Source organism: Leucoraja erinacea, chromosome 25 (genome assembly GCF_028641065.1).
Source record: "Leucoraja erinacea ecotype New England chromosome 25, Leri_hhj_1, whole genome shotgun sequence".
Taxonomy (NCBI): Eukaryota; Metazoa; Chordata; class Chondrichthyes; order Rajiformes; family Rajidae; genus Leucoraja; species Leucoraja erinaceus.
The window spans coordinates 20,688,021-20,706,628 of NC_073401.1; the positions used below are offsets into that span (position 1 = coordinate 20,688,021).

Consider the following 18,608-nt stretch of genomic DNA (forward strand, 5'->3'; position numbering starts at 1 on the left):
AATCTCAAAGATCCTGCAGTTCTTGTTCAGACAGCTGCTGATCCTAACCAAAATGAACTACAATACCTATACTGTCCTGAACTCCACCATAATTAGCATTGGTAAAGATAGCCTTGGCTTCTCTCCCTAACTGCAATCTCAATAGCACTGGGAGATCCACGTTGCCTCAGGGTAGGCAAGATAATTGTGAATCATGTCCATGAATGTTAGAAAGCTGTGTTTATGTGGAAAACCTGTGACTTTTCTTACCTCTAATTCCCTCCCCGCTAATCTTAGTCTGAAGGAGGGTCCCGGCCTGAAACGTCACCATCCTGTTTCTCGACCATTCAGTGCCCGACCCACTGAATTACTCCAGCACTTTGTGTCTATCTTTGGCGTAAACCAGCATCTGCAGTTTCTTTCAACACATAAAAAACATGGTGGTTGGATAGATTACAGAAGGTGAAACCATTTGCAGATAATGTGAGGATTATTTAGAATCTTCTAACACCACGACACCTAAGGGCGAATTTGTCATGGACAGGGAGCTGGTTATTGTTTGTTGGAAGGAAGCGTAGAGACTTCTTGAACTGTAGCTCTGCCTTCATAGGTGCATCAACTCCCATTCCACAGTAGACTTTCAGGTCCAGTCTCACTGCCGGTCCTGACTGACAGGGAGTTAAAATAGCCATTCACAACTGAAAATACAATAAGGAAATAGGTGCAGCTATCCCTCACAGTTCTAGAACTTGGCGGAATCTGCAGACAGATTATGATGCACACCGTTTCTTTTCCCCATCAAATGATATCCCAGGACTGTTTAGCTTTACAGTTTCCACAACACCCTGCAGACAGTGCCCTCCATAATGGGACAAAGACCCATCATTTATTTATTTGCCTCTGTACTCCACAATTTGGGTCACACATTTGGGTCACATGGCTTCACAGATGTTTGTAATTGCTCAGGTGTGTTTAATTGCCTCCTTAATGCAGGTAAGGATTGTGCTCAGCTGTCATTCCTCCAGTCTTTCCTTCACCTTTGGACCCTTTTATTGCTGTTTATCAACATGAGGACCAAAGTTGTGCCAATTAAAGTCAAAGAAACCATTATGAGACTGAGAAACAAGAATAAAACTGTTGGAGACATCAGCCAAACCTTAGGCATACCAAAATCAACTGTTTGGAACATAATTAAGAAGAATGAGAGCACTGGTGGGCTTACTAATTGCAAAGGGACTGGCAGGCCAAGGAAGACCTCCACAGCTGATGACAGAAGAATTCTCTATATAATAAAGAAAAATCTCCAAACACTTGTCCGACAGATCAGAAACACTCTTCAGGTGTGGATTTGTCAATGACCACTGTCCGCAGAAGACTTCATGAACAGAAATTTGGCGGCTACACTGCAAAACCACTAGTTAGCACCAAAAATAGGATGGCTAGGTTATAGTTTGCCGAGAACTACTTAAAAGAACAACCACAGTTCTGGAATAAGGTCTTGTGGACAGATGAGATGAAGATTAACATATCAGAGTGATGGCAAGAGCAAAGTATGGAGGAGAGAAGGAACTGCCCAAGATCCAAAGCATACCACCTCATCTGTGAAACACGGTGGTGGGGTGTTATGGCCTGGGCATGAATGGCTGCTGAAGGTACTGGGCTCACTTATCTTCATTGATGATACAACTGCTGATGGTAGTAGCATAATGAATTCTGAAGTGTATAGACACATCCAATCTGCTCAAGTTCAAACAAATGCCTCAAAACTCATTGGCCAGCAGTTCATTCCACAGCAAAACAATGATCCCAAACATACTGCTAAAACAACAAAGGAGTTTTCAAAGCTAAAAAATGGTAAATTCTTTAGTGGCCAAGTCATTCACGCGATCTGATCCCAATGGAGCTTGCCTTTTATATGCTGAAGAGAAAAATGAAGGGGAGTAGCCCCCAAAACAAGCATAAGCTAAAGATGGCTGCAATACAGGCCTGGCAGAGCATCACCAGAGAAGACACCCAGCAACTGGTGATGTCCATGAATTGCAGACTTCAAGCAGTCATTGCATGCAAAGGATATGCAACAAAATACTAAACATGACAACTTTCATTTTCATGACATTGCTATGTCCCAAACATTATGGTGCCCTGAAATGGGGGGACTATGTATAGACACTGCTGTAATTTCTACGTATAAAAATGGCTTTTATTTAAATCTGACAATGTGCGCTTTAACCACACGTGATTTTTTTTTTTCTATTACAAATCTCAAATTGTGGAGTACAGAGGCAAAGAAATAAATGATGGGTCTTTGTCCCAAACATTATGGAGGGCACTGTAGATCTGACATCATGAGCATGTTTCTATGAACGGTGTAAATATGTAGTTACATCAAGCCAGCCAAGCTAATCTTTAATCTATTACATCCACCGAATCGCTCTCATTGCACAGAATGCAGACTGCGATGTGTGTCAGATTTTTGCTGTGGTGTCCTGCAGCTTAATGTGAAGGTCAGAATTCTTTTGAGAGGAAAGACAGCTGTGATGGTTTAAGGGCTGCCTCTGATTAATCCTTTCTATTCCATTCCCACAAATCAGATGCCGACTTTGCTGAATGTGATCAGCAACGTAAACTGAAGGCTGAACTGCATGGAATACGTCAGCAGATGCAGAGCTTCCATGACAGCAAGCAGCAGCTCAGGTAGGTTGTCAGGGAGGCACTGTATTTAGCTCTTACTAATACCTGCAGCTGCAAAACCAAGTGGGCCAAATGCTGACAACCTTGTCAAATTCTCCCAACATTAGGGAGGTCGGGTGTGCAATGAAGCCTGTCTTCCCCCACCCCCCACCCTTCAAATTCATCTCTGCCCTAGAGAAGAGACTCTATTCCCAGACATAGAATGTCATCAAAGGAATTATTGATTCGGAAGAAAATGATCAAGGACACCGCTGACATCCCTTCAGTATGTTGATTTGCCTGCATCCACATTCTGCCCGTTTCCCTTTCCTCTGCCCCCCCCCCCCCACTCCCCTTCCCTCGCTACACTTGCTCCCCTTCGCTATCTCCTTCCTGCTCCTCTTCCCTTTAAACTATTCAGCAGTTATCACATGTCTTCTTGGTATTCTCAGATCCAACCTTGATGCCAGGTGTTGGAACATGTATGTTCTTTGCCTCTCTTTAACATCAAATGACTCTATCTCAAAGCCATCATGCTCACAACAATTTTTGAACTCCGTTACCCATCCAGACCTTTCGCCTTTTCCACTTTCCTCTGACCCCTATCTCTCCCTACAGGTGCCTACACTGCCGTGTTGTCACAATTTCTTTAAATTTTCTCCTCATTGATCCGAGGCTTCAGCTTTGCCCCCACGTTGAAGTCGCGCCTCAACATGGCACCAAACGTCCTTCCCCTGCCTCTGCAGCCAGTCTTCACTCCAGACTGTCGACTCATTCTTGCATTTCCAAAACACCAGATCCAGTTGGATACCTCTCTGGATCTATTCATTGCTAACTGCTGATGTGACGTTGAACACCTTGATATTTCCTTGCTTGCTCTAACCTCTAACATATGAATTTCCAGCCCTCCACTTACTGAGAACCAGCCCTGAGGAAAATCTCCCAGTTCCTTCATCTCTGTTGTATTCACTCTGATGACGAGACTTTCCATGCAGGAGTCTCTGAGATATCTTCTATGTTCCTGAACTGTGGCATCATCTGTACCATAGTTGATAGAGCCCTCAGCTGTGTCTCGTCTATTTGTTCACCTCTGCTCTCATCCCCTTTCCCCCTGGACATTGCAAAGATAGTGTTTCCCTTATCTCCATCTTCCACCCCACCAGCTTCTGCATTCATCAGAACATCTTTTGCCATATTTCTGCCAGCTCAAATAATATGATCAGACGCATATTCCAGGTTCCCTTTAAGCAAAAAAAAGTGCTGGAAGTACTAAGTAGATCAGGCAGCATCTGTGGATGGATTACTTTTTCAGTTTAGGACACTTCCTCTGGTAGAAGTGGGGGAGTGGGGGGAGAAAGCTGGAAATGAGAGGTGTGGTGGGACAAGCCTGGGAAGTAATAGTTGAAGTGACGGTGGCAAAGACTAGAGATGAAAATAAGACAAAACACACGATGAGAGAAGAGGAGTGAAATGGGTTGAAGGCGACAGGCAGGGCAGGGAGAGAAACGGAGGCAATAAAAGAGAACTGTGGGACTCTAGGATGGAACATGAGTGTACGAAGGAGTGGGAAAAGGTGCAGGGTGACGGTGGTTGTGGGAGAAATAAGATGCGTGGTAAGGCAACGTGGTGGGAGGGGTGGAAATATGTGCCGGGATATTACTTGAAATTAGAGAATTTAATGTTCATACCGTTGAGTTGAAAGCTACCCAAAGGAATATGAGATGCTGTCTTCTCGCTTGCAATCGAGGAGGCCAAGGACAGAAAGGTTTTTATGGAAATAAGAAGGAGAGTTGCAATGGTTAGCAAGTGAAAGCTCCAGCAGGGCTTGGCAGAAAGAGCGTGTGTTTGGCGAAATAGTCGCCTTGTTTACCCATTGTTTTACCAATGTGAAGTAAACCACATTGGGAGCATAAAATACAGTAGAACCACTTGGAGATGTAATGCCTGTCCCTGCACCTCTTCTCCTACTTCCTTCCAGTGAGACGGACACTCATGTGCCCCTCTTCCAACCTGCTCTATTGTTTGGGTAGCTTACAACCCAGTAGTGTGAACATTGAATTGTCCACTTTGAATACCTAATACCTCCTCCACCCACCTACCAATCACCCACTCCCCTCACCTTTATCCACCTATCACTTACCAGGCCTTGCGCCACCCCCACCTCTCTTCAAACTTTCTCTGCTGAGTCCAAACGGTCTGAAGAAGAATCCTGCCATGAAGCGTCATCGGTCCGTTCCCGCCACCTGCCTCCAGCGATTTAACCTTTACTCAAGATTCCAGTATCAACAGTTTCTGGTGTCTTTCCTCCTCCTTTTCAACATTTCAAAATGATTGCTTGATGGTCTGCAGTTCTTTTCCAACCCATCCGTCTATTTTTTTTTAATGACAATTTCTCTTGCAACCGCAAGCTATGCAACACTTGTCCTTTCACATCTTTCCTTCCCATCTTGCGAATCAGGTAATTCTTCCAGGGTGAAGCAGTGATTTATTTACCCTTCTAATCTATGGTACTGTATATGGCGTTGGCAATGTGATCTCCTCAACATTGCAGCAACCAAATGAAGATTTCCAGAGAACCTTGTTTTCAGTCCACTGTGGTCACTCCCACATGCTTCCTTTGGCCCCCTGCACTTTATACCAAAGCCAAATTCAAGATCAAGGAACAGCACCTCATCTTCCATCTGACCAGGTTGCAGCCATCTAGACTCAATGACGAAGTCTGCAGCTGGGCTAACTGGTTTGCCGTGTTTGTATTAGAACCGGCCATTTCTACTGAAAGTCATCCAACCTTGATGTTAGTTGTCTTTTCTTCATTAGCACTGGCTGACTGTGGGTGTGCCCTTTGTATTATCACTCTAATTGCTGCAATTAACCTCCATTGATCCCCACAGCAATGCCAGCCTTCACCCTTTCACAGGTAACTTGTTTTTTTCATTAACACTATTTTGACAGATTCTTTGGCCTTAATTCTGTTTCCCTTTCCATAGTCACGTGCAGTCAGACCTGTATGGTCAGGAAATACTCTTAAATCTTCCTTTTGAGTCCCTGCATGGTGGAGATATGTCTAAACTCATTTACAAAATCATCATTAAGTCTCTTTCACTGTCTCAATCTGCGCACTTCAGATTATCATAACTATCTGGTTAAAAACAAAATGACTAGCTGTCCCACACGTACACCCCCCAGTAATCCCATTCCGTTTCGGCCTCCTTTGATTTGCTTCATTATTAATGTATGCCTTTGCTCCCTGGGGGACATTTTGCGGTGTTTCTCCAATGACTGATGACCTTTATCCGGGTATCAGTCTTGTAAGTTTCTATTACTCTCCTTCCAAAGCCAGGAGTTATTAGTTTTAGAAAAATGTGTAATATTGTTTTCAGCATCTTCTTGTCCCTACCTCTACAGCTACTTTTGTAGTTGTGGTAGGCTTTTGGTCGGTTCATTGAATCCCTTTGATCTTCTCAGTATAATTTTAGCATTGTTCAGTCATGTTCTTTTTTTAACTTGCCTTAATTACCTCATTCATCTGTTTCTGACACTTCTGGTCACGTTTCCACTTTTTGAGGCTCTGTTCTCAACATTTGACTCTGCCAAGAATATATTTCAAGATTTTCTAATAATTTTCTCTGGACACATCCATCCTTTCCAGGTTCCCATTTTGGAAAAGAATAAGTTGGTTGATTCCAATAAAAAAATAAGTCAAAAATACTCAAATATCTCGAGTAAATAGGGACAGCTTCCCCTTTATTAAGATTAGTAGAAAATCAGCACACTTTTGAAGGTGACTTTGACTTGAATACTTTTATTTTATGTGAATATAAAGGTGTCACCTGGCCCCAGTTATGCTCCGAATAGATTGTTTAGCCTCACAATACACAGATGAACGACATTTCTCAGGGGAACAGCTCTGTAAATATACTTTCTGGTTCAGGCAAATAATCTGGTGTTTTATGTTGGCTGGTATCCAAGTATCACTCGTATACTCAGTGAGATGACTACTCAGGACTCCAGTGTAGATGCAACTTCTTGCTTTTGAGATCAATTATAGACTAGATCAAAATCGCTTATTACAAGGTGGACTGCTTCAACTCTCCTATTAACACAATTTAATGCTTATCCTTCTGGACATCCCATGGTTTGGCAGTGTGGATAAAACATTAATCTGCATTTAACAATGCTGCCTGAAATGAAATTGTTGAAAAGAATGCTCAGCGGGCGGCTCAGTGGAGAAGCTGCCTCATGGTTTATTTCTGATCACGGCTGCTGTCTGCTTGGAGTTTGATGATCTCTTTGTGACCACGTGATTTCCTCCCACATGCCAAAGAAGTACTGGTTGATAAGTTAATTGGCCACTATACATTTAGTTTAGCGATATGATGTGGAAAACAGGCCCTTCGACCCTCCAAGTCCACGCTGACCAACGATCACCCGTGCACAAGTTCTATCCTGCACACTAGGGACAATCTTTGGACGTTTGAATGCTGTGGTGTGTAGTAAGTAATATCCCATGGGAATGGGGTAAGAATATTACCTCATAGGGGCAAGCAAAATTAGTGAGGTAACAGGATTGCTTTATGAGCTGGACCTAAATGGCCTCCTTTATCATAAGGAAATGTTCCATTGCGTTTCTCTGCAGGATCTGGCAGAAACAGGCTTCTGTGCTACAGAATTGGCTTCAGGTAAATGCAACAGAAGATGGAGAAGCGCCACAGATGAGGCAGGAACTAAAACAGGTAAATCATCGCATGTCCAACAGCAGATCCATTCACATACATTGAATAGACTGGGATTAAAACATTTAACGTTTTATAGATATTACTTAATCATGTAGAGGTATATCTTTCCACCTTGAATTCCCTCCAGTAAGAGGCAGACAACTGTTGAAGGAAGAGAACTAGTCTCTACATTAATATCTGGTTCCCAGTTCAGATTTAGTCACTTGAGAGCAAAAATTGGACTAATGTTGAAAAAAATGTAACACGAGAAATAGGTTGATATGGCCAATGATCAGCTTGTTGTGGTCATGCGTTGGAGGATGCAGAAACTGGGAAGACTTCTTGCAACATTGTCCCAACACAATCTTTCTGGAAAGTTGCCATTTAGAATGAGGATCTAGCACAAACCAATTATCTCCCACAGCTACATAGACCACATCTCCTGATCTCTTCTGAGGATGCCATACCTTTCTCTTTTGCCACGTCAGTTCTCAAGATAAGGCTTTTCACTCCGGTAAATCAGAAATGTGTTGCTATTTCAGGAAATGCTGTTCCACACCCAGTGGTTAACCATCGCCTCTACTGTACCTCCTTTATGTCCTGCACCCTCTCACCCCACCTCCCCATAGGAGCAGAGATTCCTTAGTCCTTCTGTCAGCCCACCAGCTTCTGCACCCAGCACATCATTCATCAACAATTCTGCCGGCCACAACCTGATCCCACCACCATTCACATCTGCCCTTCCCTATCCCTTCCTGCTTTCCGCAGTGATAACCCAGTCTGTGACTCCCTGGTTCGCTCATCCCTCCCCTTCCCCTTCTGCAAATGTAGACGGCGTAACAGTTGTCCTTCCTACAATCTAAACATCAGTTGCATTTGGTCATCTCAATGTGGCCCGCTGTACATTGGTGAGACAGATTTACCAAGTGCCTGTGTTCTGTATCTGCTGGTTATTTGGATTTTAATTCCCCTCTCCATTCCCACACTGTCCAGTCGGGCATTGCATCAACATTGAATTCCTTCTCACTTCTCATCTAGCCTGGTCCTATCACACGCCCACTACTTCCTAGAATAACCCCACCTATCCATCACCCACACACCTCCCACAGGATCCCCTTCCCTCTGTTCTTCCCATCTGCCACAAGCCACCCTTATTTGATTCCATTTACTTTCCTTTCCCATCAGATTCCAGAATTTGCACTTTTATTCTTCACGTATCTCTGTCTCTGTTGCTATCTCCACCCTCCTCTCCCCCACCTGACTTATCTGCCAATGAACTTCCACCTCACTTGTTCCAATCTATCCCTTGACCTTTGTCCCCCAACTCTTTATACTGGCTGTTTCCTTTCAGTCCAGATGAAAGGTCTCGTCCCAAAATGTTGACAGTCCATTTCCCCACAAAGATGCTGCCTGCTCCACTGAGCTCCTCCAGCAGGTCTGCTTTTTTTGTTCCAGATTGTAGCATCTGCAATCTCTTGTTCCTCCAAGAATAAGGATGTGCTCGAGGAGAAAACTAGTCATCACATCCCAGCAGCATAATCCAGCTGTTGTTGGGGTAACGTCAGCAACCAGTTGCCACGGGGATGCAAGTCAGTGTAGGAAGGAGGAAGGGCTTATAATAGGGGAACTATTTCTGCACATCGTTGTTCCTGGTGTGCGTTATGTATATTCTGTAGAGACTTACCGGTTTTTTGTTTTACTGGAGCATCTGATTGCGATTGTTCATGCTTTGCAGTGGTGTATTTTGGTTTTAATCTATTGTCAATTGATGGGATTTATCATTATCTCTGTCTGTTAAGTGCTGACAGTGGAGATGGAGTTACAGACAATAGCAGGAACGCTGGACTGTGATTTATGGTCCACTCTCTGGTTCCAGTCCACTGCAGCAGAAAAACTCTGCTTATCGGACATTGAAGGACTGTGGGGATGGATTGTCAATGTGCCATTCCCTGCAGCTGTGTTGCATCAGGCAGACAAACAAAACAAATGAACATAGTGCAAAACCCTCATACCCTTCACTGCCAGCAGCAGACTTAGTCAGTTCTCTGCCAAGCAGATTTTATTCCAAAACAGCAGGAACACAAAAGGATACCACACAATGCTAAAGCTATTCAGCAGGCTTAGTTACTGACGCAGCAGAATCTCAGAGTGGGAAAATCAGTGCTGGAAAGGTCAAACGTGTCTCACAGATGATTTCAGGAACTATTCAGATGGCTTAAAATTTTTGATAATACAATGCAGTGCTTCCTGTATGTAAGGAGGAAGCAGATTTTGCAGGAGGGAATGGGTTGGGCTTGGTGGTGATACTTCCCTTGTTAGGCCCCAAACCACAGTAGAAAAATTACACCCTAGCTGTTATTTCCTACCACTATTTTTCTCATCCGTCTCTTTCTGGCTATCGGATATTGAAAATCGGAATTGTTAAAATGGGGCACCTTGGTCAGCATGGCTGAGTTGGGCCGAAGGGTCTGTTTCCATCCTGTGAAACTATCGTTACAACATTTCACTGCTGGAACATAGGCTGCAGTTATAACAAGACACGATGTGGACATGATGGGTTGGGTTTATTCTCACTGGAATATTGGAGGTGACATAGCAGAGGTTTATAAAATTATGAGGGGTAAAATAGTCAAGGGATGTTGGCTTAACCAGACAAGACAGTGTTCAATTGCCCATTCCCAGTTGCCCTTGCGAAGGTGGTGGCAAGCTGCCGCAGAACTGGAGCTGTGGGGTATACCCACAGTGTTGGATTTTGGCACAACAATGGTGAAGGAACAGCATAGATTGGGTGGGTAGAAAGAACAGACCAGAAGGTTTGACAAGGTCAAGACCAGGCGGGATTGAATGACATTTAAGTGGTGGTGTTGCTGGTTTAGAGAGGGTGGTGAAGACTTGTCAGGGACAGCTGATCTGTGTGGAGATGTAAATAGAGGGAGATCAATAAGAATAGAAGAGAGAAAATGGAATGCAGCAACTAAACGTTTGTAGCACCCGCAGTTTGATTTTTGCTTTACCACAAAGCTTGGAGACTTTTCCTGAACTGCCTCCAATGCAAGCAAGTCCTACTTTTACATAAGATGACCTAACAACTGTACATAATGCATCATCTACTTCCTCTTCCATAATGGACTGCTCCAAACATTACAAGCGTACTTCAGCAGTCATGTTACTGTGAGGGTTGTGTCATTACATAGTGTAACAGAACACCTTGCATCTGACACGGCCCCAGTGAGAAAGCCCTTTGGTATGGTTTTTAATTAGAATTTATATTCAGCATGATGTCTAATATTGGAAAAATATGCACATAGTAAATTGACGGCGGACACCTGCATGGTATTGGAGATGGATCCAACTTGATTGCTAAGTTTACAGAATTGTTCATGCATGTCCTCCTGCATGAACCTTGGCTGAGGTTATTTGTTTCCTGCTATTTGATATTGCTTGGAAAAGCATCACTGATATAATGCCTCAACTTTACATAATTTGCTTAAATTACACTCAGCACCGTATCTTTGCATGTATGTCATGTTTATTCCAAGAAATACTATTCAAATACTGGATATGTAATCATGTGGGCTTAACTTTGATTCTTGATGTGGTGAGAGGCTTTCACTTTATTCTTATGTTCACTTCAAGCTGGAGATAGACATCAAAACGCTTTCGATGAAGCTGAAAAGAGACACGCCCCATATACAGCACCAGGTTGCCAGAGTGCAGGAGATTCGGGAGATCCTGACTGTGTGATGGTATCTATCACCATAGCAAATTGCAATCTTTATTGGTGCATAAGGAAACTTGACTCTTCAATCACAAGCAGATTGCTTGCATCTTGAATTCCTCCCACCTCAGGGCCTGTTTTTGGGGATGCAATTGTGGAAGCAGCAAATGATGTGAAATGTTTCTGGAATCTTCATCGTGCAATGAACAGATTTACGTCTATCATCTGGACTACGTGAGGTCATGAGACATCTAAGGAACGAGAGTGCAGGAGTTGGGGTTTTTTCAAAGCCTGTAGTTTATGTCAAAATAACATGTAAAAATATAAAGCACATGTAAATGTCTAACTGTGTGGACTCCAAAATACATAGCTGTGACAACTGCATCTTTTGCAGTGGCCCAGTGCAGCATTTCAGTGATAATACTTAACCAAATTCTCAAATTGATTACTATAATTTATAAAAGACTTTTAATATAAAGCGTATAACACCGTTGTTTCCAAACCCCCCCTCTTGCTTGCTTTCACTAGAGGATCCCTGTGGTGAAGCAACTACACGAACCAAGATTAATTCTCAATCCCCAATGAGCGTAAGACAAGGGCTCAAATGGAGAAACTGCCCAAGGGAACGTTGACATTTCCAAACTTTCACCAGCAATCTCAAATGATGGACAATGACGCACGCACAAAATCCAATCAGGCATTCAAGATTTCATACCAAAGCAAGAAGGAATATTGAAAGCAATTCTCAAATAAATAAATAAATCTTGTGAAATACTAATTCATTTTATTCCTTGGTCACTGTTCACCATTCCACATGAAAATAATCCTGCAGTCAATAGCAGCAGGTTTGAACCAGACACTCCTGAATTATAAAAACATCACAAAAAATACTGTTAACCAACAATTGTCTTAAATCTCCTGTTCCTTCTAATGCTGCAGGTAAGATGTTTGCTACCAAACTGTGGAAGAGAATCTAAGGGAAGTGTTTCTAGCTTCAAAATAGCATTTGTTTAGTGCTGAAGCTAATAACTGAAATAGTGATTTTCAGAACATGCAGATTTCACCAGTACTAGCAGAATTTAGCAACACTGTTAACCAAGGGCTTGCCCGTAACCTCTTTGGTGGTGGTTTGATATAAAAGCATGCTGACACTCTGGGAAAATTCAACAACCTGTGGTTTGCCTCCATGTTTTGAAACCTCGTTTAATTACATGATTATGCATTTAAAGTAAGAGAGAGAGCAATAAATAATTGTCTCTTGGATATTGTTGGGACCCTACAACGCCAGTTGTATTGTCTTCAATGTTACACTATTTCTTACATGCTGTCATCGAGGTCTACAAAACAAGGTCAGTCACTCTGGTCATTCCCCTTGGCTCAGACTGAGATACAGTATAGAGGATGGATCACCAACGCAGCAGCTTAAACGGCTGAAGCCAAATTATGAATTTATAAAAATATAAATTCATCTCCATTATTTAGATATTAAATCCTAATCTGTGACTTGTTTCACACATTGCACCTGATTTTGCTTTTTTTCCACCCTACCCTCATTTGTTCACTGCCCACCCGCAAAACTGATGTCTCAATAAACACTTACAACACAAGACAGCACTCAAGTTTTAGCATTGCTGCCCTCAGCGTTAGAAAACAAAAGGAGTTCAGCAGCTGTAGGTTTTGGTACAGTCGTTATTTTATTTTCTCTGAAATGTAGTTGGATGAGAATTTTTTTTCTTAAGGATATAAAAATACTGCATGAACTAAGTTAGAATGACCCACTTGTTCACCTGCATGGAGCTATTCAGCAAACATTCTTGCATCACCAACTCCTGCAATGTTCTATGGGATCCCCTTGCTAAGCCCATTTTGACTTGGGGCCTAAAATCTCAGTTCATCTCTCAAAGTTCTTTTAATCCTGGTGACCTGCCAGGTTTCTTCTTTGCACGGAAAGTATGGCACTGCACATGTTCCAAACCCTATCCTCCCATCAGCTTCCTATTTAAAGGAGTAACTGGGTAGGGTCAGTACATGTTTCAAAGGAAACCGTTGCGCCAGTCATGGTCCAGCTGCTCCCTTAGATGGAGGCTGTGGGAAATGCTTCTGCAGTTAGAACGAGAGGAGGAGCAGCCAGAACTTAAACCATATTTCGTTATGGCAATTTCTCATATTTCCCAGTCTGAACTTCCTCCTCGTTACTCCATTCCAATTTGAGATGTTTTGACAGTGATTCTACTAGATGGACCCCAGCGCCTCTCCAAACCTGATCTTCTGTCCAGGTTTAAGGTTAAAGGTGAAGTCTTTTGGTGCCTCGAAGATGAGAACGATGGTGGAGCCCAAGTTGAACTCGCCTAGGTGCTCTCCTTTCTGCATCGTAACCCCTCCCTTGTTGTTGTTTGTGATAAAACTGAAGTCATTGTATGAGCCCTTCATGTAGCGAGGGCTGTTGGTGTGCAGATCCTGTGCAAAATAAAATAATACAGTAAAATGCCGTGTTCCTGCAGTACCATCCCATTCCATAGTCAACCAAAGTCTTGATGGATAATGGCTTCAACAATTTGACAGTCTTAAGGGCTTAACATTGGTATTCATCAACTAAGCACGAAGCTGCCATTGAGGAGCAATTGTGTACCGTAGCTCTTCAGCTTTCACTTCCAATTGAACAATAAAAATAAGATGCCTGTCCCACAATAAGCTTAATGGTAACAAGAAATGAAATGCGAAAAACAATAAAGGAAATTGAGTTGCTTATTTTAACAGTAGGTCAAAGTAAGTGAATTGGGAAATGGAAATAGCCTAACATGCAACAAGGGAAAGAGGAGGATCTGGGAATCCGTCAAAATGGATGTAAGATTATGAATGAATTAATAAGTTTATTGGCCAAGTATTCACATACAAGGAATTTGCCTTGGTGCTTCGCCCACAAGTGACAACATGACATACAATGACAGTGAGGAATGACACATAAAACATTAATAATAAAACATGAAAAGCAGAAAGCCCAGAAATGAGAACAAGCATGTGCCAAGGATTTTCCGGTAATCTATTTCCCACAGGGACTTGACCCGTATCCACACAGATATCATTGAGTCATTTACACATATCACAGCTGCTGCACCAAAACTAAGAGTAACACTGCACTGATGAGTCAGGGACCTGCAGAACAACAATTTGTTTTTCACAATCTGATAACTGGTTACCAACCAGAACCATAGTCTGTTTCTCTTTCCACTGGTGCTGCCGGCCGGACCTGCTCAGTATTTCCAATATCGACAGTGTTTTGCAATGCTGTCAACAGTCTGTTTCTTCCCATTGCTTTTGATGGAACCACCATCCTAGTGCCAGGTCTAACCTAGCGCAGGTCCACAGGGTAGATGTCCCAGCCTTCGTGCCAGTGGTTTTCTGGGTGAAAAGGGGAATTTTAGCCTGTGCCAAATTGTCCCAAGCCTTGCTCAGCCCCTTAGGCGCAGAAAATATGTTGAATCGGGTAATGCTCTTCATCAAGCTTTGCCCATTCACGGTTCAAACCATCAAACCACAATCTGCCATAAGATCACTGGTGCCCACAGATACCTTGCAAGTACTTTCCCCACCCCACTTCTCATAAGAGTTTGATGAAACGCTGCAGGTTCCTTTATCACATCAATTGTGAGGATTATACCTGTAGATATACAGTGATTCAGGCATTTCTATTTCATTTTTGTACAAAATGTCCATTCATGTAAGTGGGCACAGTAAGAGTGAGAACCTCTGGCCCGCTTCCCAGGATATGAAATACGTACAACAACAGACTGACAACAAACGTCCACCCAGTAATTTTAGAGAGATGAATTTCCAATCCATTGGTTGCTAATTCACTGATAACCCTCGATCAAGGGCATAAATGTATATTCTGCCCTTCTCTACCATCTACCAGTATCAAGTGCTATACCCACATTGCTAAAAAAACTCCTACATAATAGATGACCTGAAATGTTAACTCATTTTGGCTCCACAGATCCTGATTGATCCGCTAAGTTTCCATAATTTTCTGATTTTATTTCAGGCAACTTTCTTTGATTACCATTCGTCCTAAATGGTGAGCTGCAGGCAAGAAACCACAATCCAAAATAAAAAAAACATGGTTTCCTTCCCATAGGCATCCACCCTACTCACATTGTCAAAGTAAATGCGAATGGATCCAACATTTGTGGCACCAACGGCTGTGAGTGAAAAGAAGCCGTGAGTCCAATCTCCAGCCAGGACAACCCGCTCGTTGTGGCAGAAAAGCTCCTTAATCCAACGAGCTACTCCTGGATTAACCGACATCAGGGAGCCTGAGGGAAGACAAGAACAATCCATTCAAAAATGCAATCTGGGTTTATCCTCCCAGCTGCCAATACACGACCACTGTTAGCTAACGCAACGTGCCAATACCAACCATGATTCAACACCCTTGTCTAACTGCATGTCATCCTGATTCCTGCTTGGGTAGAAATCAAAATGGCCCAACGCTGTTATCTTTTGTAATTGCAGAATTTTTAATCTGAAGGACTGTATCCTAAAATAGATGTAAATTAATATCACACCCTTGTTTTTTCCCTGAGCATTTTTTTTAAAAATCAGACGATTTCCTTGAAAGTTTATTGAATCTTTTTTCAACTTTCTGGCAGTGAATTCCTGATCGTTGCTCAGAGTGTTAAAAAAAAATCTAATTCCCTCCTCTTATTGATCCTGTCTTTAATTATCGTAAAACCGTCTTCTTTGGTGACCGATACCCTGCTCGTGGAAAGAGGTTTTTCTCTTATCAAAATCCCGTATCAGTTAGATCTTTAAAGCTCATTTTAACCCACTATGCTCCAAGAAGTATGATCCACTTCTTCACTCGCATCACGTTGATGGATCCTACAATTGATAAGCAAGAAACCTTCCATTTTTAGCTGAGTTTTTGATTTTTGTACAAGAATAATGTTGAAAATCATTTTTATTCAAGATAGTCTCTTCCACCTTTTACTGTATGAGATTTAAATATAGGACCCAGCTGATTACCAATGGCTCCATTAATCTCATTTAGAGATTAACCTACAGACCCATCCTGCTGTCAATCTTCAGGGAAAGAGGTTGTATTTATGCATCTCTTTTGACCGTCAAGGAGATGGCATTAATATTAAAGTGATCTCTGGTTGATGTCATTTTTAGATCCATCTCATTCATACCCTTCCAGACTAAGCTAGCACACGTAGCTGGATTCTAGGCTGTGTCGTGGAAACTAGCATGTTAGATCAGAGAGCTCATCTATATCCATTACCTGTCACTGGATGTTACCTGACAGCAAAGCATTGAGCTGGGTGAAGAGTATCTGACCCACAACACGAGAGCTGGCTGCTGGGAAAGTTTCAAACATGCTACTTTCCACAGGGTAGCTGCATGGTCTAGTCCAGCCATTGCTTCCCTCTCAGAGTGGAACTGCCCGCGAGTGGAAAGGCACTGAACGCAGGGTCTATGGACTAATGATCCATTCCCTTCTCCCTCATCTGCTTGCCCTGTCTTCCCTTAAATAGTCGTAATATTGTCTCCAACCACTCTGTGGCAGAGTTACACATTCTCACCTCCTTCGGACACGAGGTCCCCTTTCAGTTCCTTGTTGGACATTTGGTGTCATATACTTACGGTCTTTCTTCACCTCTTCTCCATAACTGAAAACATCTGTATTCATTCTGCCAATACCATTATGTCACCCCTCTAGCTTCTCTTCTCACGCAGAGTAACTAAGTCAGGTCCTTTATTGATGTGTACCCACATTTATGTACCATCCCGCAAATCTTCTCTGCATTCTCTCCAATGCCTCCATATCCATTCCATTATACAACCATGGTGCTCAATGTGCTTGTTTTTGTTAATATGTGATGCAACTGGAACATGAGAAGCGCTGCTGTGACCAGTATTGATGAACTGATTGGCTTTCTGTGGCCTTCAGTGAGCAGCTTAGGGTCAACCCACACTAATGTGGGTCAAAAGTAAGTCACAAGGGTATATTTCAGTTCCAAAGGAAATTAACTGGACGGAGGTTTCAACACAATCCAAGGTCACTATTACTTGTACTTACTTTTCATTCCATATTTAATTAATTGAATATTTTAATTAATTGAAGTTTTCTATCTGCTGTAGGTGGATTCAAATTCCCGTATTCACTCACCTGTCCCATTGGATGCTTGTCCAGTGACTCAACTACTAAGCTACCACCACATCATTAACAGCCTCTGACTTTCCTGACTAAAAGGGAAAAATGCAGTGGATGCTTGAAATCTTAACAAACGCCGCCAGAAAGCACGGGAAATTCTCAACATTCCATGTAGCAGCTATGGTGATAGAAGAATGGACATTTAAGGTTGACAGCCTTTTATCATCAATCTAAAAGTTAACTCCACAGTTTGCCTGAACAGCTGTGGAACCTCTCCCTATTTAAACACCAGTGTCCTTATGTTTACAGAGGATCTTGCAAGGTTGAATGGCTTGGAGCATTTTGCAGGTCAGGCTGTGAACTGCTTCTCTCTCGACATATTTAGGTCTTTATTCTCTGGAGCGCAGAAGGTTAAGGGGGGACTTGATAGAGGTCTTTAAATTGATGAGAGGGATAGACAGAGTTGATGTGGACAAGCTTTTCCCTTTGAGAATAGGGAAGATTCAAACAAGAGGACATGACTTCAGAATGAAGGGACAGAAGTTTAGGGGTAACACGAGGGGGAACTTCTTTACTCAGAGAGTGGTAGCGGTGTGGAATGAGCTTCCAGTGGAAGTGGTGTTGGCAGGTTCATTGGTATCATTTAAAAATAAATTGGATAGGCATATGGATGAGAAGGGAATGGAGGGTTATGGTATGAGTGCAGGCAGGTGGGACTAAGGGAAAAAAGTTGTTCGGCACGGACTTGTAGGGCCGAGATGGCCTGTTTCCGTGCTGTAATTGTTATATGGTTATGTTATATGGTTATATACTGCCCAAGTATCTCCAGCACTTTGTTTAATTTCATACCAACATCTGCCTTTTTTCTGCCTTCCAAATTGTCTGAATTTGATTCTTGTTTGATATTTTTTTTATTCTCACTAATTTTCATTAACAGGATACAAAGAATTGGCTTGATTTTCAACTAACTGTTGCTAATGGGCAAATCTGATAAAGGTCACTTTTAACAATATCAATTCAATTCCAGAGTAAAACCCAAACAAACAATAAACTTCTTACCTGGAAAATGCCGCCTGTGTGAGACTCGCCAATCAGTAGGTGAATGAAAACAGTGATAATCTCCGGGAGCCAAGTAAATAACACAGTGATAGAGATCATTTCCTTCCTTTGTAACCAGGTGCTCCTGGAACGTTGTCTCTGTGTTATCTGCTGGATTACAACAAATTATGCAGCAAACAGTAGATCAAAATAGGATTCCACAAATCACCGAAGATATACACAAAAAGCTGGAGTAACTCACGGGACAGGCAGCATCTCTGGAGAGAAAGAATGGGTGAAGAAGCGTCACCCATTCCTTCTCTCTAAAGAT

General features: G+C 42.4%; 2 protein-coding genes across 9 annotated transcripts in view; one reads left to right on the forward strand and one right to left on the reverse strand.

Moving 5' to 3' along the window:
* Positions 1-12,183, forward strand: part of sfi1 (SFI1 centrin binding protein) — a 98,076-nt gene extending 85,893 nt beyond the window's left edge. For all 3 annotated transcript variants that reach the window (XM_055655970.1, XM_055655968.1, XM_055655969.1), the window contains 3 exons: positions 2,571-2,673; positions 7,286-7,382; positions 11,001-12,183. In XM_055655970.1, coding sequence (XP_055511945.1) covers positions 2,571-2,673; positions 7,286-7,382; positions 11,001-11,108 — 308 coding nt within the window. In that variant the 3' untranslated portion in view covers positions 11,109-12,183. The remainder of the gene's footprint in view (positions 1-2,570; positions 2,674-7,285; positions 7,383-11,000) is intronic.
* The window catches only part of pisd (phosphatidylserine decarboxylase), a 65,352-nt gene continuing 58,588 nt past the window's right edge, over positions 11,845-18,608 (reverse strand). For 5 of the 6 annotated variants that reach the window (XM_055655983.1, XM_055655982.1, XM_055655978.1 and 2 more), the window contains exons 5-7: positions 18,299-18,448; positions 15,235-15,395; positions 11,845-13,539 (exon numbers count right to left, since the gene is read on the reverse strand). In XM_055655983.1, the coding sequence (XP_055511958.1) occupies positions 13,315-13,539; positions 15,235-15,395; positions 18,299-18,448 (536 nt within the window). In that variant the 3' untranslated portion in view covers positions 11,845-13,314. The remainder of the gene's footprint in view (positions 13,540-15,234; positions 15,396-18,298; positions 18,449-18,608) is intronic. The other variant, XM_055655979.1, reaches the window with a different exon arrangement.